General features: G+C 37.4%; 1 protein-coding gene across 2 annotated transcripts in view; it reads right to left on the bottom strand.

Moving 5' to 3' along the window:
* RCOR1 (REST corepressor 1) overlaps nucleotides 1-26,316 on the bottom strand; it is a 161,249-nt gene that overhangs the window by 88,246 nt on the left and 46,687 nt on the right. For both annotated transcript variants that reach the window (XM_083360256.1, XM_083360255.1), the window contains exon 3: nucleotides 22,404-22,487. In XM_083360256.1, coding sequence (XP_083216382.1) covers nucleotides 22,404-22,487 — 84 coding nt within the window. The remainder of the gene's footprint in view (nucleotides 1-22,403; nucleotides 22,488-26,316) is intronic.

Consider the following 26,316-nt stretch of genomic DNA (forward strand, 5'->3'; position numbering starts at 1 on the left):
CAGATACAGAACTTTTATTACACACATTAGAAAACTGCAACTTTTCAACATAATCGCCATACAAATCGAGGCACTTGTTGTAACGTCTTACAAGGTTTGAAATTCCTTAATAGTAGTCACTCGGCACCAAATCTAGACTATTGGGGGAGTGATCAAAAACATTCCAATGGAATTGTTTCAAAAGGACTTACGTGTGTCTAGCAATGTGCGGGCGAGACTTATCGTGAACCAATACCACATCGAAAGTGGTGCCATAGAAAATCCTGCCAAATGTGAAGATGCCAAAGGAGTACTGCTAGTGAAGTTCATGGAGCATGGTTCAACCATCAATTCAGAAATGCTACTGTGAAATGTTATGAAAACAAGCATCAGGGCATGATGATGTCCAGTGTGGTGTTGGTTCATGATAATGATTGCCCACATACCACTAGCACACACCCAAGAACTTTTGAAGCAGTTCTGTTGGGATGTTTTTGATCATACACCCCCCATAGTGCAGATTTGGCGCCAAGTGACTACTACTAAGGAATTTCAAACCTTGTAAGACATTATGAGAAGTGCCTCAATCTGAAAGGCGCTGTCGAAAAGTAATGTAATATTGTAGTTTTCTAATGTGTATAATAAAAGTTCTGTATCAGTGATTGTCTGTCATTGATAACCAAACAGAGGTTTATTTCCGAATTGCCCTCATATAGAGATGCAAGTTCATGTTTAGAATTCTTTCATATACTCACTTTACAACAAAAAGGGTCCCACAGATTTGCAATTAAAGCAAAGCCGATTTTTTTAATGTCTAAGATCCATCCCACACACATACTCTAATTTTCTCAAGCTCCTTTTTCGATAACCACATACACGTTTTGGTGTCATTTTCATTTTCATTTAATTCTATTTTCATTTCTAGCCAAACAAAATTGTTCTCCTTATCTCAAATTGAGATTGAAAACCGAGTTTAAACATCTTGGGATAAACACATGTCCATCATCTGACAAAAATTAAAATTAAAATTTAAAATAAAATATAAAAATAATTTTTAAAAAATAATAAGTAAACAAAAAACAAACACAAAGAGCAGACTTAATGGACCACTAGGTCTTTTTCTTCCATTAGTTTTCTATGTTTCTAAATGAAAATTTAACAATGGAGTCTAGCTTCATAAATAGTTGATAGAGCAAGTCCATTATTCCAAAACATAGTAAGTTATATTGTGCAAGGGCACATATTCAGAAAAGAAAAAAGTGGGAGAACAAGATGTGGGTGCGGCCTAACACTCAGATTAAATTGCATCAAGAAGGTTGAGCACAATTAAGCCTTTTGCAAGAGAGTGAATTTCACATAGATCTAACTGCTGAAGATGCACAAGTAGCGGGCTATTTGTCTTCCTCCTGGCGTATAGAAGAACAAAAAGGAGAAAAGAGACGAACTGTTTTATAATGAACTGGGAGGAGGAACTGACAAGACAAATGTAGTGGGCTATATAATATGGTGTAAGTGACTAAGCTTTTAGCAAGAAGTAGACTCCCTCCCAAACTTCAAAATTGCTGGGCATTCTTAGCAAGCTACTTTTTCACTCACCTACTTCATCTACAATGTAGAGGTCATATGCTGACCTCCTCTACAGGACTATATACAGACTACTATAAAAACATAATAATCTGCTTTCTCACTTAGAGGAAATGAAAGAAGATTCCAGAGACACAAGAAGCCCAATATACAAATTAATATATTTAAAATACACTAAGTTCAAAATTGGCATATTAATTTTTCATCAACTATTAATATTGAACTCTGATACCAATGTTTTTAGTTAGAAGGGGGGAAACTATTATCAAGCCACATCCCCTCTATGTATTTAAGAGGACAAGGATAAATTCAGGCTTAAGATCTGGTCTGTTTGCAATTGGGGTTGGAAGTGGGGGCAACTCAGTACCTGGTCCATAACCCTCTTCCTATGGCTCTTCTCTAGACATCATTATAAAAACTGGCAGTATGTGTTTGCTGTTTTAAGCCAAGGAGACACATCAAAACTGTCATACAACAGCTTTAAAAGATGCAATACATTAGTTTAAACTAGCACCAACAAAACCTCCCAAGAGAGAAAAGCAGAAAACCTTTGCCACTTCTAAAGACAGAGTCTCCACTTTTGCATTATCATCTCACACACTGGGGCCTTTTAAGTATTCCTGGCCATCATCAGAAGGTTGTCTGCTAACGTTGTAATATTTGCAAAATAACCTTTCCCTGTGGATCCAAACTTGTTGCATATGGAAAGGAAGTGTATGTACATAAGCAATTCTTGGAAGAACAAGGTCTCCAAAGAGACAGGGTCCCCTCTTTTCTCTTTGTGATGTTCACTTTTCTTCCTCTGCTTTTATGACACTGATAATTCTCTCCATTCCTGTCCAGTAGGCTTTAAAATGTGCTTTCACCAGAGATTTAAATTTCTTGTTCACAGAGGGTTTTCAAGGCAGGCCTAAGCCAAAATTGTCCATCCCAGTTATATTTCACTTTCTCCAATGGAATGCTCTCTGCATATGATAGGACAAAGTTACAGAATTATAGTGACTAAGTTACAGAATTATAGTACTGATACATTCGGAGGATATCAAATTGAAGAAGGCCGTTATATATTACCATGAATAACGTTGTTTTTGCATCTGCAGGTTCTATCACAGCCAAAGGAACTCAATCATCTATATAAGAGGCTATAAAAAATCCTAAATGTTGAAGAAGTCAAAAATATCTTTCAAAATAATCAATTATTCAGGAAATTCATCTGAGACTCTTTAAAACACTTTCCCATTACATGCTCATTTTGCTAGAATTTTTAAAATATTATTAAAAGTATTGTTATTAGATGTTCCAGGTGGAAAAAAAGGTTCTACAGAGAAGTTTATGATCTAAAGCAAACATGTCAAACTCGCAATGTCACATGATGTCGCGCGGCGTATCAGAGCTTTTTCGCCATTGCCGGCAATGGGGTGGGTGCGGTTTCTTCATGTTGCGTCCGGCCCGCGGGCTGGCAGTTTGACAGCCCTGATCTAAAGGATCTGACACAAGAGAAATGGTTTGGAGTGAAGCAGGATCTATGATCCTCAAGAGTATATGCAATGATGCATGTTTTAAGCATTAAGATGCCACAGGAATCTTTTTTACATTTGCTACATGAAACGTATAGCAGATTTGGAGGAGAGTAGTTTTTCACAGCAAATATATTAAGAATATTGTGGAAATTAATTAATACATGTTATTAGGATGGAACAAAACAAACTTCCTACATATTCTGCTTCTTTGGTCAACGTATATATAGTATCACTCTTTCTTGTGCTTTTTTTTTGAAAAGACAATGGAAAGTTTCTTCACCTTGTGCTTTACACTCACAGAATAAAACAAGAAGTCAAGTGAGATGAAGTTTATCTGCCTCTTGCCCCATATGTTTCCTGGGGTGTCAGATGCTCTTTCTTGACCAAAAGAGAGCTCTATATCAACACACATTCTTACTGGCATTTGATAACAAATATTTGGTGCTGTGTTTCTGACAGCCTATTTTACACTGAATCCACAGAATGTAAAGATCCTAAATTGTTGCATTTCTGGTGTTGGATCAAATGAAACTCTATATATATACCTCTTACAACTTCTTCACAGGGTTATAGTTTGAAGAACAAATGTACTGAAGAAATTGTAATATCAGCGCACTAATAGAAGTAAAGATATCTTCAAGTGAAGCTTGACTCCTGGTGACTTCATTTCATTTCATTTCATTTATTAAATTTGTATACCGCCCTTCTCCCAAAGGACTCAGGGCGGTGAACAGGGCACATATAAATAGAAAATACAAAAATTAAAAGAGAGTTAACTAATTGCCCAGATAAAACAGTAACAATATAAAACCCGTTAAAAACCCTAACATCCCCCATCAGGCCAGGCCAGCTTGTTCAAATAAATGGGTCTTCAGACCGCGCCGGAAGAAGCGAAGGTCTGGTGCCGTCCGGAGCTCAACCGGCAGCTGGTTCTATAGAGCCGGAGCGCCCAGAGAAGGCCCTCCCCCTGGGGGCCACCAGCTGACATTCTCTGACCAGAGGCACCCTGAGGAGGCCCACTCTGTGGGAGCGCACAGGGCGGAGGGAAGTTGACGCCGGCAGCAGGTGTTCCCCGAGGTACCGGACCCATGCCATGTAGGGACTTAAAGACCAATACCAGAACCTTGAATCTCACCCGGAAGACAACTGGTAACTAATGCAGCTCGCGGAGCAAAGGTGTAACATGGGAGTACCGTGAAACTCCCAAGACAACTCTCGCGGCCGCATTCTGTACCAGTTGGAGCCTCCGAGTGGTCTTCAAGGGAAGCCCCATGTAAAGAGCATTGCAGTAGTCCAGCCGAGAGGTCACGAGCGCATGAGTGACCGTACACAGGGCATCCCGGTCCAGATAGGGCCGCAACTGGCGCACCAGACGAACCTGGGCGAAAGCTTCATGGACACTTCATGCAGTTTTCCTGGCAATAGCATGGAAATGGGTTGCCTCTGCCTCCTTCTGGAGTACTTTTCAACTACGGTCCTGGATAGCCCTGGTTCATCTACCCAACCAAGTCTGGTCATGCTTAGCTTCTGAGTGCAGACAAAGTCAGCCAAGTGCTACCCCACAGGTCTGCAACCCGCGGCTCCAGAGCCGCATGTGGTTCTTTCAGCCGTCTCTTGTGGCTCCCAGTCCTCTGCCATGTGCAGTCCCCCCACAAAAAAAAGTGGGACTAAAAAAGTTCAACCAATCAATTCAAATATGCAGGGTAGGTGCATATCTCGCCTTGTCTCCACTCTTCAGTCAAACCCTGTTCTGCACATGCGCGCATCTACGCGCATGTGCACACATTTTTTGCGGCTCCCAGTTTTTCCTTTTGTGAGGGAACCAGTTCTGAGTGGCTCTTTCACTGTTTCAGGTTGCTGACCCCTGTGCTACCCCCTGCTGAAACTTACTAGAAGGGTGAGGGAAAGGTATGGAGCAAAGAAAATGGCAACAATATGCTAAATTGCCAGAACACATGGATTGCTACAAAGTTCTTCAGAGGCAGATAATTAAGAATGGAACTACTGTACTCTATTCAGTTTCAGCACAGAACTTTGGCTAGGAATAGCTACTTTTAAAAGTATGCACTGGAGGAAGGAATTATGAAATGGGAACAAGAACTTACATACCGTTTTAACACATTCCATAGATGTGGCCTCATGTGCTTCTAGCATATGAAACAACATGACTATTACAACTCCAAGTGCTACTTAATACTATATCTTGTGAAAGCAAAAACATACATTTGGTAATAGAAATTACATTTTAAAAAATGTTCAAAAATTGTTGTTAACTGCAACAGTAAATTAGTTTTAAGTTTACACTCAGCGTTTATGAAGACATTTAAAAACAACCTGGCCCAATTCGCCCCCATTCCAATTCTCACCCAGCAATAGCTTAAAAGTAAGAAACAACAGGCAAAATGGCACATTCTGCTAAGTGCTCAAATTGCTCAAGCTTTTGCTGGGGTCACAACAGCACTTGGGCTGATCACAATCATTATTGGGTCTGTGCTGTTAGTAGCGTCTCACCAAACCAGTCTTACAGCTTTCACTATCAGCAAAAAAAACTGCCAAAATGTAGTTCAGCACTGTAATAAAAAATTATTTCCTAACCAAACTCTTGAATCCTTACTTATCTTCCTTCTGGCACTCAATCTTACACTGGTGTCTCAAATTATGTCTGGCACTTTCAATGGACTTGTACTTTTAATATTTTAAAATTGTTTCTTAATAATATTTATCATTTAATTATTACATTGTCTCTAACTTTTTGTGCAGTTCTTCTAGTAGATAGTAGGCATATACAAACAGTAATTAACAATTGTAAACAATGAGACATTGATTTAATATACATGTTCAAGACTAGAAGTTTAAAAAAGTACACTGCTTTAACTTTAGTTAAATTGCAGCTTTACATACTTTAAATATATGGCAAAACGTACATATACAAATGTCTCATACTTAGGGGAATCGATTGCAGCAAGTAAACAAATTTGAATAATATTGAATAAAAATATTTCTGCTTTCTTTTGTAAAAGTGCTTGTAAAGCTTAAAGACATCCAAGTAACATGATCTATTTTTCTCTTTTTCATGCATAAAGGCTGTTTTGATTGTTTATTTAAATTATACTACAAATTTCTACTTAAAAGAATGCTCAGGGCAAGAAACCAATACAGATAAAAAAGAAATTATAATTAAAGTAGTTAATCCAAATAAAAATATACCAATAACACCAACCATCAGATTAAAATACATTTCATTTACAGAAGTATGCACTCTAACATTTGTAACAATAAAGACTGCTTGCAAAAGTTGGAGCTAAACTTTATCCCACTAGCAAGAACCAGCAATGGCTTGTAGAGCCTCCAACAAGCCCTTCCTCAGTCTAGCCTGATGTCCTAGAGCATACATAAGAGACGTGTTTCTCAAGAATCAGATCCAAAGTTCATCTGCTTTCATGGAGAATCAAATCTCCTGTGTGTAATTATAGAAAACTCTTTGAATTATGCTTACAGGTAGTCTGATAGTTGACCCACCCAATCTTTTCTGCACCCCTTTTTCTAAGGACAGCCAACAACTGAAATGCCATGAAAAACAGGTTTTTCTTCAAGGCATCTCAACTGTGAAATCTTTTCCAGAAAGGTCCGCACACAGTGTCTATCTTAATTATCAATGTTATTTTCTCAAGCTTTTAAATTTCATACTGTACTGCAGTTTTAGTGCCATCATTTCATGATTGTTTTTAACATGATCGTTGCTGCAGTCTTTGCAATTTGTTCTGATCTTACATTTTCTATCTGTTGCATCTTATTCTGCCATGTTATTCTGCTTGTTTTGGACATCATCCAGAAAAATCTGCCTACTGGATGAACTGACAAATTAAAATAAAAGAAAAATTGTGAGGTCTTCAGATTCTAACTTTTATATACGACATTCAAGATAGATTTGACTGAAAACAAAATTTCTGAGAAGAATAAAATTCATGAAGATGACAACCAGCTGAATACACAGCAGGTTTTCAATAGACTGGACTTGTTCCCCTCACTTTCACAACCCCTCAAGCAACATGCATATCCCCAGAGTTTAGTTTTCCATTTCAGAAACTTATAGGGGCATGCCCATACACATAAAATGTTACAACATGATTTATGATTCCTATTCCCTAGCATAACTTTAAAAACAAAGCACTGATTTAACAGCATAAAAAGGGGTTGTGAGAACACTAGGCCAACTACAGATGACTTAGGTCTTTGTACCAATAGTTGCAGTAATTTCCACATTGTTTGGAGTCGACTGATGATGAGATCACTAGGGGCAAATATTTTCTCCAGACAATAAGATAGGAAAACTTCCAGAGATTGGAAGAAATCCAGATTTCTTTCCTATCAGAAATGTGATATGTTAGGAAGCAGGATATTTATGTATGGTATAAACACAAGGGCTTTCCACAAAGTGTTATAACACAGAAGATCAGTCACAATAGCTTTCTCACAATGTTTTGCATAATTTATCTCTATTCTTGGGTATATTATTTCTTCTTTGGGGTATTTTGTGGATTAGGTGCTTTTCCCACTTAAAAGGATAGGATTTCTTTTTTCTGAATTTTATTTAAAATTCTTCTCTAATTATCAAGTTTACCACACTCTAAAATGTAGGATATGTTTACCATTTTTATTAATCCTTTTTTCCATTACTTAAAGAACTGTAAACTGCATCTTTTTTATAAAAACAACAGGAAAGGAGAAGACGAGAGATCTGTGCTCATTTATTGATGCAGTGAATGTTTTAAAGTCCAAGAGTATTTTAAGTTCGCCATATTTTCTTTGTCATCTACTTATCCAGTTGTCTGTCCTGTAAATCGGTGAAATGCTATAGTAGCAGAATAGATGTAGGATCTCTATGGTTTAAAGAAAAGGCAGTCAGCAAAAATACTTTCCCCCTCACGATACTTACCTCCTTTAGATAAATATTTCCATGTACAGTTGGCACATTGCATAGAAATTAGGGAAGATATGATAGCATTCTCTATCTGAAAGATGTCATACAGAACACATTCATGACTTTTCCTCTCCATACCCCCACCAGAATGCCCTGTATAAAATAATGGACTTAAATTAGCCTAATCTTGATTGAATTCAAGAAAAGAATAATGGAACCAATTATTCAAGTGATGTGCTCCCTTTCATTGGATGTGTTTAACCAGAAACTAGACAGCCATCTCTACAACTGTTTCAATTTACATTCATGCACTCATCAGGGAACTGGACGCAATGATCTACATGTTCCATGTCCATGAAACTGTGGTGCTAAAAATAAAGAACTGGGAGATTAAGAGGGGAAGCAATAAGAATGAAACATGCACATTTGTGCCTTTATCTATATTTACTGCTCTCCTCTGCTCTCTTCAGTGTTTATGCATATTGTACCACAATAGCAACCAAGATTCCTCGCTCAATCTTTGCTAAACTTGTAGAAATTTGTTATTTTCCCTTGCAGTAATTTACCTGGCAACATAAAAAGTGACAAGTTTAATGAAAGACAAGACTGTCAATGTCATCTGGCAAAAAGGAACTGATCAACAATAAGGAGAAGAAAAAACTAAAATCACTCCAATGCTGTCAGTGGATTGGCGGATTTATATACACTTTCATCTGAGAAGCATCATCAAATTCTGCAACAATTCTCTTTTCGATGTCAGCAACATTTCTAGAAAGTAAAAACAGTCCATTCTTAAATATCGCATTTTACAGCTCAAATTTGCTCACATATGAGTGACATATGACATTAAAGACAATCAGAAGAAATGTTGAGAAAATAAAAGCAGTTTTATTAGCAGTAACAAGTTAAACAAGTCTATTAGAACAAAACGTAAAGAATGGGAAAACATGGAGCATCTATTAAGATAGCAGATCCAAAAAATAAATAAATAAACTGGGGCAACTTTTCCCATGACAAAAGACAAATTGTTACTATTATATGAAAATCTTGGTGGGCAAGACTAAAAATCCTAAACAGTGCCTTCCTCAACTGTGTAAGTACTTTATTAGGAACATTTATTGTGTTCGGAAATGGTTGGGTTATGTATTTTTGGGTGTGCCCCAATCCTATGTTTTCCATAAACCCTGTTACTTGTGTTGCAGAATTTTGCATAGCACAAAGGTGTATAGGACCCCAACTATTATGCTATAGGAAAACTAACTATATTGTTGGACTCTCCCATGCCAAACTGATTCACAAGTTGTCCAGCTTTAGTTGATGTGCCAACTGTAGCTTCTCCTTGGATCAAAAGCCCTGAAGATGAGCAATCATGCTTTTGTCATCTTGCCATTGGATTACAGTAATTTTCTTTGTATTCAGCTGCCTTTAAAAATCAACTGGTAACTTCGACTGGTACAAAATGCAACAACCTATGTGCTCACAGGGCAGACTGCTGCTGTTGGAGCTGTAATGACTTCCAGTGTGTTTCCAAAGGCAATTCAAGGTACTATAAAGCTCAGAGCCTGCATTAGTGTGTTATTGTGCTCATGAAAAGGAACTCTTAACTCTCTTTTCCCTGCTCATCCTACCACAGTATTAGTGGCTAGGGTGAGAGACTGATGGCCCTGACTTGTTTCTTTTATTTTCTTAAAAGAAGTTTAGAATAAATCTGTATGTAACAACAGCAGTTGGATGTGGAAGATGAGAAATCTGGAAAACCTTGTAGAAAAGTGAACTTATCCCACCCCATCTCATTTGTGCAGGAAGCTATAAGGAAAGGAAGCAAATCAGCAAAAAAAGAGGTCAGCCACATTCCAAAAATATGTAATTATATTCAAAGTTTAGTGCAATATTACTCTCAGTAAACATGTTGCACAGTGAATGGAAACAGCCCACTGTCTTCAGCGTAAGCAGTGTGGTAATTCAAAAGCTATGCTGGGGACTTCCGGTTCGTGTTTGCAGCCCTGGTGGACGCATGAAGGCGAGCCTCGTCTCCAGCGTCCAGTTTTATCCCACTGGGGGACCCTGGAAAGGGTAAAAGTCGCCCTGTAGGGGCGACAAGCAAGGAGAGGACCCCCGCTTCATCGCAGAAGGGCAGCAGCCCTTCTGCTTGATCCGGGGCAGCTCTTCAAACTGACGAGGAAAAGACCAGCCATAGTAATATGGCTCGTTACTAATCTGCTGACAGCCAAAGTCACATTTACTACTAAGCACTTTGAAAATAACGCAGATGAAAGTGGGTGAGATCTTATCTTATCTTTACCCTAAGAACCTTCTTCCTGTGAAAGCTCTTTGAAGTATCTTCCCCCTGTGAGGAGAGAGGGAAAGGAATTTCTATCCCACCATCTAGGAATGGCGGCGTCTGACTACCCAGGGGAATCAATGCTTTAAAAGAACAATTTCAATCTACCGGTAATTGGATTCATATGTTTCTGAGATTTGGGGACCAAAAATTTTCCTATCTTTACTGGAGGCTTTTGTTTCTATCTGCAAAAAGGAAATAAAACTGGAAAAAGAATTAGGGAAATTTGGGACTTTTTTTTCTTTAAAAAAAAAGAAAATCTTAAATAGTATCAGTGACATCTTGTGGTAAAGCTTGGCATGGCAATTTGTTATTTCCTAAAAAGTGAGTTCGCTCAGAGCCCAGAACATAGATAAGACTTTTGAGAACTTGGCAATATCTGCGAAAGATTCAATTGTAAGAGAACAGCTGGGCAGTAAAACTGGCCTTCTTGAACTGTGAATATAATCTTTTACTGACTATTGCTTAACAAACAACTTTTACTAGAAAGATTATTTACAAATACGTGAAAGATGAACGAAGACCAGGAAAAATTCTTGCCATGCTGAAGGCAATACATAACACCAGCTGCCTGCAATTAGTGCAGGTTCGCATCCCACCAGGCTCAAGGTTGACTCAGCCTTCCATCCTTCCAAGGTAGGTAAAATGAGGACCCAGATTGTTGGGGGCAATAAGCTGACTTTGTAATAATGCCGCTTGGGGGGGGGGGAAGCCCTAATAAGCAGGCATACACATAGAATGAAGGCTATTGCTAAGCACATTGATTTGTGCTTTAAATTGTAAGCTGCCCTGAGTCTTCGGAGAAGGGCGGGATATAAATGGGATTAAAAATAAAAAATAAAATAAAATAATACATGAAATTATTCTTTCAGGTTGTGATAAAATGAGACCTAAAATAAAAGATCAAGATGCCAGCTTAGATGTACAAAGCCAAACTCTGACTACAACCAAAGAACCAACAATGCAGAAGACAACAGAAGAAGTGGAACAATTAAATACTAAGACAGAAGACTCAATTGACCAACAAGTACAGCTGATGGAAAATCCAGACAAGTAACAACACTGAAAATGGAAATGACTTTCTATACAAAACAGAAGAAATTTGAGAAAGAAGAAGAAGAAGATTGAATTGAAGACAAATATATCAGAGCAAACATGGGGGACTGGAATTACAGGGCGACAATTAAATGAATACAAATGGGATAGTACTTCCAGAAAACTGGTAATCAAAAGGTCTCCTTTAATTCTACTAACATATATAAGATGAAGGGAGATTTATTTGATGATTTAAAAGCGCTTATATGGAAGCTTAGTTGACAAAGGAAGAAAGCTAGAATAAGGTTGAAAAAATTGGGGTTCTGATTCATTAGAGGGGATTTTACATTGTCAATTAGAGGATTAAAGGGAGATGTTGAGATAAGCGGAATTTTGGTTATTAGATTTAAAATGGCTGGAAACTAATTGAAAGTAAGGATTGGATTTGTCTAATATTGAAAAATTAGATCTAAAAGGGAAAAGAAAATCAATTATCATGAATATGTTTGACTTATTGATTAACCCAGGCAATATATATAATGGTTTTGATTTATTAAAGGGGATAATGTATTATTAAGTAGATGACTTAATATGGTGGGAAATAGATAACTTTTAGGAAATAGAACAAGATTATACTTAAATAGATAAAATGTGTATTTTGGACATCATAGTTTGCTATGAAGTGAGATAAGGGAAATCTTGGTTACCCAAGGTCTGAAAATTATGGATATCAAAGGTTAAATTGGAATATTGATGAGAAGTTAAAAATTGTATAAAAATTAATAACAGGATATTGATTGTTTATGAAGATTGAATGTTATTAAGATATGTATAAGCTAAAAAATTATTAATAAATGTAATTATGATGTCTTTTTTGGGTTAATATAATTAGAAATGTACTAGTTTGAATAGGAGATAGTAAATGTTAAGGGAAACAGAGAAGAAATATCTGATGTTGTAACCTGAGATTTGCACTAAACATTGCTTTTTAAATACTCAAATGTAAAAATTTCGTGGAAAATTAATAAAATATTATTTTTAAAAAAGCTATGCTGGCAGTTAAACATTCTTGCTGGGTTAAAGGACAAATTCTAAAGTGATGTTCTCTAAAACAAAACAAAAGATGATAACTGAAGGACTTTATTCTTCCTACACATAAAATGTGATTGTGACTGTGTTGATGTTGCTCCGTATCACTTCTTTCTAATGCTACAGATGCTTCTTTCCATTCCTCCACTTTTAAAAAATCTTTGACAGCTGCACGTGCTTACAAAAAAATGCACTGAAAAGCAACCATCCAGTATTTTTAATTGCTAAAGATGGCTTATAGAGATTGTGTGAGGTCTAAAGGTATTTCTATAAATAAAACATATAATGGAAGCTAGTATTTTGCTTTTAAAATGCTAGCTCCTATTTAATTGTTTTCATTGGAAAAAGTGCAGAAAATTAGGATCAGGTAGAGTAGAAGGATTTGCAGGTGCTAAGAGAAGTCCTCCAAATTTCACATTGACTATTACAAACTAAGCAAATTAAAATCAAGTTAAATGAATGTAAAATTATAGATTTTCTGAGGCTCATTATTTCAGCATCTTGATTTACAGTTGACTTTTATTTGCAGTTAATTTGTCAACACAATCTTGCAACACAGACTTTAATTGTAAATGTCTTTTTAGAAGCACTTCAGATGAAACTTTTCTTATTGGGGAAAAGAACTTTTTGGGAGAATACATATAGTCCTCGACTTACAACCACAATTAGGACCTGAACTTCAATTGCTAAGCGATGTGGTCATTAAATGAGTAACACCCAATTTTACAACTATTTTTGCCACAGTCATTAAGCAAATCCGGCTTTCCCTGTGGACTTTACTTACTGTTAGCCCCTTGGAAAGGTCACAAATGGCAAAGAGTGACCCTGGGATGCTGTAACCCTAGTAAATACATGCCAGATATCAATCACCCAAATTCTGATTACATGACTGCAGGGATACTGCAACAGTCCTAACGGTGAGGATTGGTCATAAGTCGCTTTTTTCAAGCCCCATCATAACTTTGAACACTTGTTAAATGAATAGTCATAAGTCAAGGGCTACCTGTGGAATAGTATGTTTATAAAAAAAAATGCAAAATACTTTTAAGGAAATTCTAGGATAAGAAGGTTAAATTACAGAAGCATTCAAAAAAATTTACAACCAATTTATGAATGTAGGAATTCTATCCAGTGGCATTTCAAAGTTAAGTACCATTGTCAGAGCCTCAAATGAAAACCAGAAAACATAAAAATAAAATGTTGACAAATGATACTGGCAAAATTTGTACCTAAAATGATGCAAAAAAAATTCTTAACATTTTATGATCACTGCTTAAATATTGGATAAGGTTCCAGCATTGATACTAGCAGCACAGATCATTAGTACACTAAAACAATGAACTACACTTTCTTCTAGAAACAATTTCCAGCCATCTCAATAATGGGCTTCTATATTCAAACTCCAAAGGATTGCCTCCTTTTTCTAAGGAGCATAACACACTGAAAGGTGTCTTGCTCAGTTCTTCATAAAAACTATAGTCATTCTGCAATTAACAGAACCACTAGTACTTGTTACTTTGACCAGGTACACACTGGAGAAAGTATTAACAGATTTTAAAATAAGAATCCAGAATAACTGGAACTTATTATACCCAAAACTTATTATACCCAAAACACACAAAGTATTAAAAGCAGTTATTATCATTTTAAAAAATGATACACTTCAATATTTATCTTATAAAAATCACAAAATATTTAAATATTATTTAAACAAGCATTAGGAATTTAATAATTTCACATACAATTAATATCATAACTGTCTCAAACTATGAATCCTCGTGTAAAGCAAAAAGGAAAATCAATACTCCATTATAATAGGAAATAGGAGATATTTAGGCTGGTCCAATGTTACACTATTTAAGTTCTCTTTTGCATTTATTCCAATTTTACATACAGAGAGTGAGAAAGATAATTTACTCTTCTTGAAACACTTCCACGAAATTTCATGGGATATTGTCTAAATTATTCCTAGTGAAGAAACTATATCCAGCAACCAAATATAAAGGCTTTTCCCATTTATGTGTCAGAAAGTTATACAAAACAGTACGCTCCAAATGTACAGTTAAGAAAAGGTTTGGTCACTCTGACCTGACACCCAGAATTTGTTGAGCCCACAAACACATCCCTTGATGCCCATGAGGCTTCCACCCCTCCTGATATTTTAGATCTTTCAAAAATTCTTTAATTTAAAAACAGAAGCTTGCATGCTCCACAGTAAAGGGCTAGCCTCTTGTATCATCTTTATTTCTAAGAATGACATTGGGTCCCAAATGGATCCAACATTTTCTTAGGAAATAAAATAGAGACCATGGCTTTGTCTGAAAAAGCACTAGTTCAAAAAACCAAAAAGAAGCAGAGATACCGTAATAGCATCCTCTAGGAAAGGGAGCAAGTGTTTGTGAGACAAACAGCATTATGGTAAATTGTCACTTTGAAACTCTTATGTTCCCACACCTATCTAATAGACCACTATCTTCATTGTAACCAGCACTCATTGGTATAAAACTATCTGCTATAATCTTCAATTATAGAACAAATTGCCATTAAATTATATGAATTGACAGCATATCCCAAGACAATTTCTTCCATAAACTCAATGATCCCTACATTGCATGCTTCACATACATAGATGAATAAGATCAGATGGACTGATATTGATTGATAAGTGATTATAAACCAGTAATGTATATATTTTTCAGACTAAGGGCAACTTCTGGCCTTTGATTACATCCCAGATCAGGGGGATGTAGTCAGGATAAATGTAATATGACATAATTTAAAATTAACTAAAATTTTAAAAGTTAAATGTAATTAATATAGTCATGTTTTCAAGTTTCCAACGGAATGAGCTTTTCAAAGGACTCTGAGGCATTGTTTACCTTAAAAGTCTTTTATTAGCCCTATAACATCGGCAATCCTTGCTAGGAGAAGCTGGAGTCTGAATTCCCCTCCCCCTTAGCACAATATGTTAAGTTCAATTCTCCTCCTTTTCATTGCTGTCATAAATCACATTCTACAATTAATTTGAAGGGTCATTTTCCCTTCTGTTAAGACAACCCAACAAATTCTTATTTTCTCTTATTTCATAACGGCCTTGAGAGACATTCTTCCTCCTCTCTCCCAGCAATAACTAATTCTAGCTTTAACAGTAACACACGTTTAACATATGAAATAGCTGCTTCTTCATCTTTTGTCAAAGCAAGAACATTCGATGTTAGCAGGGTTGACACGTGCTTTATTTCTCATTCTATTAAACTAAAAATCATAATTTAACATAAAACTTTGGAGGGTCAACCCAAAGAATGGGAGAGGTTCTGAAGGCATGCATTTGCAAATATTCCCCTTAAACTTCCTCTTTTTTCCCTCACTTCCCCCAAGTCCTTTCTTTACATGTAGTCCTCTACTTACGACCACATTAAACCCAACAATTTTGTTACTAAACAAGACAGTTGTTAAGTCAGTTTTGCCCCATTTTCTGATCTTGTTTGCCACCGTTGTTAATTGCTTCACTGCAGTTGTTAAGCTAGTAACAAGGTTGTTAAGTGAATCTGGTTTGCCCATTCACTTGGCTTGTCAAAAGGTCGCAAAAAGGTGATTACCTGACCCTGGGACATTGCAACCATCATAAATATGAATTGGTTGCCAAGCGTCTGAATTTTGATCATGTGACCATAGGGATGCTGCAACAGTCATAATGTGAAAAACAATCATAAGTCACTTTTTTCAATACCATTGTAACTTTGAATGGTCCTAAATGTATTGTTGCACTGAAGGACTCCCTGTATATGGCTTATTACACTGGGTATTTAATCAAATCATGTAAGCACATAAATAAACTACTAAAATGGAATATACTTTCATCTGGGGAATCATCAAAATTGAAGATTATCTATTTAGCACTACAATTTTAAAAAAAAAATTAAAAAAATTGTGGCAATTCAAATAACAAAAGCATCTTTTACTAAGGTTTTTGTTTCAGTTAAACACATACTTTGTACCTTTTTAAACTACTTATATGTTCTTCCATATTAGTCTAAAAATAATTATGTTGTTCATCTACACATTGCAGAACTGCAAATTATTGCAAAATATTATTAAATTAAAATACAACAAGAATTTCTTCACTACTTATATTATCTATCCTTAATAATATTTCCCTCCCCCTATATAATACTTTGTCTAGATCAATGTGTATTGCAGAATTAACAAAAAATGTTTCACTGAAGTATGGTTCACCTCTTTTACAGAACAGTTCTCAAAACTAAGTGTATAAAAATAATTTTTCACTGATTTTAACTAGCATATAAGATACCATGGTAGATGAGTATATTCAGATCTTTCAACTGTTGGGTAGCTTTTTCACTAAAAACATTTTATAACTATTTGCTCCGTCCAAAAAAATGTATTGAATTTTAACTCATTAAAAAAAGGGGCTTGCCCTGATTGCTACTGGATGAAAGGCAATCCCAAAAAAATCAGGACCATAAACTGGATTGGGAAGTTGAAAAAAGATTCCCATAAAACTATTGCAAATCATTTCATTAAGTTACAGAAGTTGAGCTGAGCTGGATTCGACATGTTACCAAGAGGAATGGCCCTTGCTCAACATTCCAATACATGCTCAACATTCCATCCATCATTTATTCACTCACCTCTATCAGACAATCCTTCCTCCTGGCTAAAGTCAAGAATTTACTCTATTAGCAAAACAACTGCTGGATTGTGAAATGCTCATTATTTTGATTCATATGCTGTCTAATGTATATAGTCTGGTTTAAAAAAATGGTCCTTTTTTGACACAGCTTAAAGCTGGCTTATAACCATACCTGTTTGAAGGCTATCAACCACTGTTCCCTGTTTAGACATAATGAATGCTAATGTTCAAGGACGATTTGTCAATTTGTTTTTTCCACTTATGAAAGAAAGAGGCATGGATGGCACAAAGGTGCCTATTATTTGTACATATTCTGGTACATTGATGCGGAGTGTGGTTTTTCAAATACCTCAGGATGTGATGAAACCCCTGGTTCTTTAATTAGAGAAGACAAGAATTCTAATGGAATACTCCTATATTAATAAAATGATCTTCTATTTATTACATAAATGATTTCCAATCTATTCATCTTTCAGTCTGCTATGGAGGTGGGAAGAGCTCTGATAGAGAAACACTCCCCTGAACTTCATAACCAAGTACCACTTCCAATAACTTCAACAAGGATGTTAAAGACAATTGCTACACAACCTTAGTATTCTAACATATACTACACATCCATCAAGCTATTTCCTTTCAAAGTACTGACATCATTCACTCTGCATACTTTTTTCCTTGCAACCAATCTTTGCCTTTATCATGTTCATATTCCACTTCATATATTGCTTTTTGTCCTTTAAACCTCATCCTTCTTTCTTCCAGGATTTCATCAGCTCCACACAATCATAAGGTACTTGATCCTTGCCTTCTTGTCAACACATTCGCCTATTTAATATATTTGATTTGTGATTTGATTCTCATTCACTCTCTCTCTATGACCAAATCTCTACCTACCTCTTTTGTACTAGTAATTCACTTTTGTATTTAATCCATTCATTCATTCAGCACTTAAATCATTCTTCACCTGACCTGTTTTTATTTTACCACAAACTTAAGTACTCTATCCCTACTGCATTCAATTTACTTTTAGATTTACCCTCCTATAGCCAATGCTCGTCCTCCATATAACAAAGTAAGCAGAAGCACACTTTTATACACATTTTTTGCTTCTGTTGGCAAACACTAAGACTTCACAAGATGGCTGCTCATGTGTACCAATCTATGCACAATTTATCCATTTCTTTTCTATCATGGTAGGTAACAAAATTCAAGTAATAAACACAAGCATTCCTTGTACAAAAGGGATGTATCTGCCATACAGCTTCAGGATATATGCATTTATTGTTACCTATCAACTTCCTATCAAAATAATTCAAAAGTTCCTAAGGTGATTTTTTTTAAAAATTCAATAAACAAGCCATTATAAAAGACAAGTAAAAGACAAAGTAGGACATATAAATGTCAATTCATCCAAATTACAGCATTCTGCAGCTCAAAGCACTTGGCAAAATAAAATGCCATTTAAAGAACTACAAATTCTCCTTTGGCAGCCATAACAAAAAAAAGGGCCAAATCTTATACCACTTCACAGAACCCCTTCACAGCTCCCTCTTCACAGGTCCTGAAGAAAATCCTATCCTTTTCTCATAGCGCTTTAATATTGCAAGTCAGTTAGGACAGGGACCCACAATCCCCAGGCCTGTTGGGAACTGGGCCACACAAGTGAGCAAAGCTTCATCTGCATATGCACGTGATTTAAATAGCGCATGAAACCACCCCCAGGTCTGTGGAAAACAATTTTTCAGTGGAACCAGTCGCTGGTGCCCAAAAGGTTGGCGGCTGCTGAATTAGGATATAATCGAAGTAATTGAAATGTGTAAACTTTAATATTAATTGAAGCAAAGAGATAAAGAACCCTTTCCCAAATTAATTTCCAGAATGGCAGCTATCTTAGTTATCTGCAAAGAAACAAAATTTCAGCATCTCAAAAATAAAAAATTATGATATGACGTTTGACAAATTCAGTAATAATCTCTTGATCCCACTTGATGAATGCCAAGAAACCAGCTTCTATATATACGATTTCTGGTCATATTTCAGTTCCATTCTAACCATAGTTTCAAGTTTCAAGTTTCAAGTTTTATTTAATTTGTATACCGCCCTTCTCCTTGGTAGGGACTCAGGGCGGTTCACAGGGCATATATAAAAAAGACAATACAAAAATTAAAAAAGATTAAACCCATGCCCAGTTAAAAACAGTAATACAAATCTAAAACGACAAATTAAAACCCATAATCCCCCGTCAGGCCAGACCAGCCATTTCAAATAGGTGGGTCTTCAGGCCACGACGGAAAGTTCGGAGGTCTGATGCCGTCCGGAGCTCCACCGGCAGTTGGTTCCATAATGCCGGAGCGCCCACAGAGAAGGCCCTCCCCCTGGGGGCCACCAGTCGGCATTCCTTGACTGGCGGCACCCTGAGGAGGCCCTCTCTGTGGGAACGCACAGGGCGGAGGGGAGTTGATGCCGGCAGCAGGTGGTCCCTGAGGTATCCTGGACCCATGCCATGTAAGGACTTAAAGATCGTAACCAAAACCTTGAACCTCACCCGAAAGACAACTGGTAACCAATGCAGCTCGCGGAGCAAAGGTGTAACATGGGAGTACCGGGAAACTCCCAAGACAACTCTCGCGGCCGCATTCTGTACCAGTTGGAGCCTCCAAGTGGTCTTCAAGGGAAGTCCCATGTAGAGAGCATTACAGTAGTCAAGGCGAGAGGTCACGAGCGCATGAGTGACCGTACACAGGGCATCCCGGTTCAGATAGGGCCGCAACTGGCGCACCAGGCGAACCTGGGCGAAAGCCCCCCTAGTCACGGCCACTATATGATCCTCCAGGGTAAGCCGTGAATCTAGGAGGACTCCCAAGTTGCGAGCCCTATCCACGGGGGGTAAGAGCTCACCCCCCATAGAAAGAGATGGAACATTTTGAATGTCCCGGGATGCCGGAATGTACAGCCACTCAGTCTTGTCAGGGTTGAGTTGAAGTCTGTTCCTCCCCATCCAGACCCGAACCGCCTCCAGGCAACGGGACATCACAGCGAGGGCATCACTGGGGTGGTTTGGGGTCGAAATAAAAAGTTGGGTATCATCGGCATATTGATGATACCCAACTCCAAAACCACGAATGATCTCACCCAGCGGTTTCATATAGATGTTGAACAGGAGGGGCGAGAGGACCGATCCCTGAGGAACTCCACAAGCGAGAGTCCTAGGGGTCGACCTCTGCCCCCCTGCCAACACCGACTGCGAGCGTCCCAGGAGATAGGAGGAGAACCACTGAAAAACTGTGCCTCCCACTCCCAATCCCCTGAGACGCCGCAGCAAGATACCATGGTCGATGGTATCGAAAGCCGCCGAGAGGTCTAATAGGACTAGGACAAAGGAATATCCCCTATCCCGAGCCCTCCAGAGATCATTCACCAGTTTGCCCATTCAAACCTCTAAGAGATTCACACAACTGCAACACAGAAGCAATTATATATTTATATTTATTATAAATATAATATTAGGAAAATGAAGGGAAAAAACAACTCATATACCCCAAAACCCCACAAACATAGAATTGGCTAGACTTGCTCAGGTGCAAGACTGACTAATTTCTGGCATGGGATGAATACAATCTTTTCACTTCTCTATTGCTGCACAATGGAGTGGTAACATTGTTATGATGGCCCTGCATCAGTATGGCCGCAATTCTGCTTCTATTCACTGAACTGTTTTGTGTGTGTGTGTGTGTGTGTGTGTGTGTGTGTTTATTTTGGCTTAGTTATATTTAAGGCAACATAAGCAAGTCTGTTCTTGACTTCGCAAAGTTCACTATAACAAAATGTTTTTGAGAACATCAGCTGTATACTATTTTTGTGCTATCCCAATTAGCACATATACTAATTTACAGATGCAAATTTCACATGACCTCAAAAGACTCCTACAATAGTATAAAAAGAACAATTTTGAAGAAGAGAAGTCCAGTCCTTCAAATGTTCACATCTTTGACATAGCTGGGAATCCAGTGAGTGTTACGCTTTATTGATTTATGTATCCCATCTTTCATACAGAAGTTCAAAGTGAAATATGCACAGTACTCTGTTTTTCTCCACAACAACTACCCTCTAAGGTGAGTTGGGCTGGGAAAGGATGTGCAAGTGACCCAAAGTCATCCAAGGAGTTTCCATAGCTGACAAAGATGCTTTCTACAGTATATCTAGTTGCCAGAACAAATTTCTATGAATGTGTCTCATCTACTAAAGTAACTGAATCTGCAGAAGCTTATTCTCGCTGCTGGAAATGCTGAGACAGAATTCTAAAGCAACAGAAAGTGAAAAATTACAGATGTAAAGTGCAACTGCTCTGAAATTTCTGAAGCCAAACTCCTCCTAAACAGCTCTAGAAAATGCCCTTTTCCTGTGCTGAGAAAAAAAGACTTAAAATCAGCAGATGATATTGCCATTAATTGTCAGTTCTGCAGCCTGGGAAACTGTAGTTAATTTCCATCCAGCTTCAATGATCTTAAAAGCCTGCCCATAATTTTGTGCAATTTTGGTACTAAATTATTACTCAAAGTTAGCTTATGATGCTATTTTTACAGACAAACATGGTTTCCTTTGATCTAAAATTAATTTTGGCTTATTTTTCCCAAACAAAAAAACAGCATTAATTTTAAGAAAGGATATTAAACAGACTTCCAGTCATAGTTTAACATTCAGGGACTTTTTCAACTATTAACCATAGCTTTCAAGTACATACAAAACACAGGAATTATAGTTAAATCCTTCGTGATTGGCTTTTTTCCCTCATACAGGAGCTGCACTAGTAGTACAACATATTACGCAAAGATATGATTCTAAACCAGATCCAGGAATTGCACTACTAATTTCTACATTCTAGATTGCTTTTGTGGTCCTTCCCATCACTTCACTTCATTTATGCAAGGCAATATTTGCTTCAAATTTCTAGTGTGCAATGATAAAGATAAAAGGACAATACTAAATAAAGACACAAGTAGCAAATAACCTATTCTTAATATATATAAAATGTCTATGGTGTATTCTTGTGACAAGTAATAATTCTCTTTCTAATCACATTTATTACACATGTGATGAACAAAAAAAAGTCAAGAGAGCAATCATGCATGCGTCTATTTAGAAATAAGCATCACTGTGTTACAGGGTGCATATGAACATTCAAATACATTTGGAGGCATTTCATTCTATTCTTTAACTATTTATATAATAAAAAGCACAATGGAAAAGAAAAGTAAATAAAACAGAAACAAAAAAGTAACTTACATTTTGCTTCTGAAATATTCTGATTGGGTGACCAGACCAGCATACCGAGATTCTCTCTCTCCTGAGATCGCTTGGTAAGTTTAGCTGACAAGAAAATAAATATGAAATGTGTTAAAGGAAAACCTTCCCATGTTTTTGCTCATCTCTTCAAAGCACACAACAAAAAAAAAACAGGAATAGAAAAATCCTAAATGCTGAAACACAAATATACCAGCTCTGCAACATTTGAGACCCAAAGCATCCTTCCATTCACACAAATAATCAAAATGTGTCTCAACAGTATTTTGGGAAAAACAATTGAAAATGATAAAAAGGAAAAATGTTTTTTAAGTTTGTGCATTTTTCTTTTCTGAGGTTGTATGGGGATATCCCAAAGACCCTGTCTGTTAAATTATTCGTCCTGCACTGCTGGCCAAGAGGAAAACAGAAAGCCAGCAAAGACAATGCTGCCTGCATCATGTCAGCACAAACAGCCAGGTCAGTTATTAACATTGGCAGCTCCAGCCATCACAAGTATAGAGATATTCAGGAAACTGCCTTACACTAAGTCAATCTCCTTGTTTACCTAACAGAATATTTTGAACTACATTCTTGTTAAACACTTTCCTTTTTAAGAACTTATAAGTCTTCTCCTTGTTGTTTGGAGGCAAAATATGATGAAATGTACATATATTCAAATGGTAAGGAATATCCATGACAAATTTCAGACAATTTGAAAAGTATCTGTACAAAGGGAACAGGTAGTTCTGCTCCTTCCTGAATGTGGAGGAACAAACAGTGGAGAACATAAGCGTAGCATATTCACTAACTCAGGGGTGTCAAACTGCCGGCCCACGGGGCAGACGCATCACAATAAAAGTGCGCCCACCCCATTGCCGGCAATGGGGGAAAAGCTCCGATACATCGTGTGACATCACATGATGTCACAAGTTTTACATGTCTGCATTAACTGATCGGTTTGCGTAGTATATTGGAAGGAAGGAAGGAAGGAAGGAAGGAAGGAAGGAAGGAAGGAAGGAAGGAAGGAAGGAAGGAAGGAAGGAAGGAAGGAAGGAATGAATCATATAGGGCAGAGGTCCCCTGGCAGCAGGAACCACTTACCTGGAGAGGTTTTTCCATGGACCAGAGGGGGCATGATTATGTGTGCTGCCTGCATCCCACGGATGGGGCTTTGCTTGTTTGTGTGGACCGGTACTGGTCTATGGACCCCTATATCAGGAGACCCCTGATATAGGGAGCACAGCTAATACACTGTATGGAACTGATGGAGCAGTGCTTTGAATTCAATCCCCAAAAAGTGCTTTGGAGCACATGAGAGTACAAACTAGGCCCTCGCTCCAGCACCTTAAAGCAGTTTTAGTTTTTCCCCCCAAGACCATATGAAGCCCTATGCAACCCCAAGAAAGGGAGGCACTGCTTTAAAGTATTGCAAACAAGAACTATGTTCATGCTCCTGTAAGTTTTGAACCATCAACAAGTAGCCCTCAACTTACAATGGCAACTGGGACCAGAATTTCCATTGCTAAGCAACTGGTGGTAAAGCATGAACCACTTTGCTTAGCAAAGACAATCCCTGCAGTCCCAATGACCATTGTTAACTGAATCCCACAGCTGTTAGGCAGCACAACTTCATTCTGGCTTCTCACAACCAAAGTCATTAGGAAAACCAGCAGAATCTCACCAATCCCAGGCCCACAAGTAGGTAAGTTGTTGCTACCAGATGCGGGGAGGGAGTAATAGGTTAAGTAGAGGTGAAGGGAGGATCAGAGAAGGTAAGGAGAGGCAAGGAATAACATCAATCCAGGTTTTTGGTAAAAAACAGTACAGACCTTTCAAAGAAATGCATATTCTGAAGTCTGGGAACTAATTTATTAGCAATAGTTAAAGGGAAGCATTAAAGAAGAAGAAAAAACGAACAAAACCCTGAAGCAACAGAAAACATACTTCTTCCCCCTGTGGCTCAGATTATTTTTCCCCCAAACACAAAAGAGTTGCTAGATCAGTCTCATTTTCTGAATTTGAAATATCACTAGCAATTTCTCTGCTTATTTTTATCTTTACATGCAGAGGTAGTCCTTGACTTACAAGAATTCATTTAGTGACCATACAAAGTTACAACAGCACTGGAAAAAGTGACTTATGACCTTTTTTCACCCAACCATTGCAGCATCCCCATGGTCACATGGTCAAAATATATACGTGACTGACTCATATTTACAACAGTTGCAGTGTCCCAGGGTCATGTGATCCCCTTTTGCAGCTTTTGGAGAAGGAAAGTCAACGGGGAAGTCAGATTCACTTAACAACCAGTTTACTAACTTGAGAACTGCAGGGATTCACTTAACAGTGGCAAGAAAGTTCATAAAATGGAGCAAAATTCACTTAACAAATTTGTCACTTAGCAACGTAAATTTTGAGCTCAAGTTTGAGCTCAAATCAAATAAAACAATGATCAAACTCTATAACTCTATACAGCAAAACTGTTTTCATTGGAAATATGGAAAAAACAAACACAATTTAAAACCATTTTTAACCATTTTAAATCAAAAGGATGAATGCACTTACTTTTGCCTAATTCCTAAAAGTTAGATTTTATGTTCCAAACAACCATTCATTCCCTAAGAAAGTCAGGGGGTGGGGGAAGAAGGGACTTTCGCTTTATATAAGTTGTTTTGGGTACCGGATGCACTAAGTGTTCCTTGCCTTAAATCAGTTTCTCCTAAACAGTTCTTAAAATGCAACAGCTTGCAAAACATTGGCAGGTTGTAAGTTTCTTAGACATCTCTCCCAACAGTGCAAAAATAATATAGCACCATCATCCCACGTCCTTGATGTATGATTAACAAGTAAGGGATTAACAAGTTAATCCCTTACTCCATTCTTAAAACATTCCTCCTTGTTGAAGCTTCACAAGCCCTCCTCACAAGCCTTCCCCTTTTCACCTCAGCAATTATTCCCTAGGGCAGGGGTAGGCAACCTTGGCTCTTTTCTGACTCGTGGACTTCAACTCCCAGAAGTCCTAGGGCCTAGGCAAAATAGGTGTTAGGTCAAAAGGTCAAAAGTTTGTACAAGAGCCTAGTATTCTCCAGGAATGATTATTTCTCCACTGAAAAGCAAAGATAATGTATGAAAATGGAGAAAAAGAACACAGTATGGATACTATGCATTCAACATTTTTGTATCAAACTGGCAAGCCTGCCAAAGAGAGGCCTTCAAAATAAGGTGCTCTTATGGGATAAGACTCCCTCTCAACAGCCTTACAAGACCCAACACCAAAGTTGTTTGGGAAGCATTGTCTTAAAGAACAGGGGAGGGAAATACTTTCCTTCTCCAGGCTTCTATTTTTAGATAAAGATCAAGAACTTAGAACAATTGATTGGGAAAGATGCCTTGAAATATACCAATCTGGCAGCTATCAGGTTGAATTACAACTCCTATTCAGTACGATGAACAAAATTGGCATAAGTCAGGCATAAATCGAAAAGGAAAGATGGTACAGAGACAATCAAGTGGCAGCTGAAGAGCAGAGGCAGAGAGGTGAAACAGTTTGAATTCAAGAAGTGGTCTCAGAAGGATCTTAAAGAGAATGCCTTGACTTGGCTGACAGAAAAAGGGAGGCTGTTCCAAATATAGGAAATTGTCAGGCCCAACAAACTAAGCAACATAAAACTTCAGTAGTGGAGACCTGCACCAGAGAAATTTATACAGAAAGTGGGGAAAAAAGAAATTGTTCAAGGGAAGCAATCAAGAGGGGAAAAATGCAACTTTTAAATAAGGAAAATAGTACTGCATATTTCCAGGAACTAAAAGACACCATGTTTGTTATATACTTAATCATTATGAAATCATCAGATTTACAAAATTCATCAACAAGTAGTTGGTTGACTCGATAATAATAATAATAAAGTTGGAA

The sequence above is a fragment of the Vipera ursinii genome (genome assembly GCF_947247035.1).
Source record: "Vipera ursinii genome assembly, chromosome: 1".
NCBI classification, from domain to species: Eukaryota; Metazoa; Chordata; class Lepidosauria; order Squamata; family Viperidae; genus Vipera; species Vipera ursinii.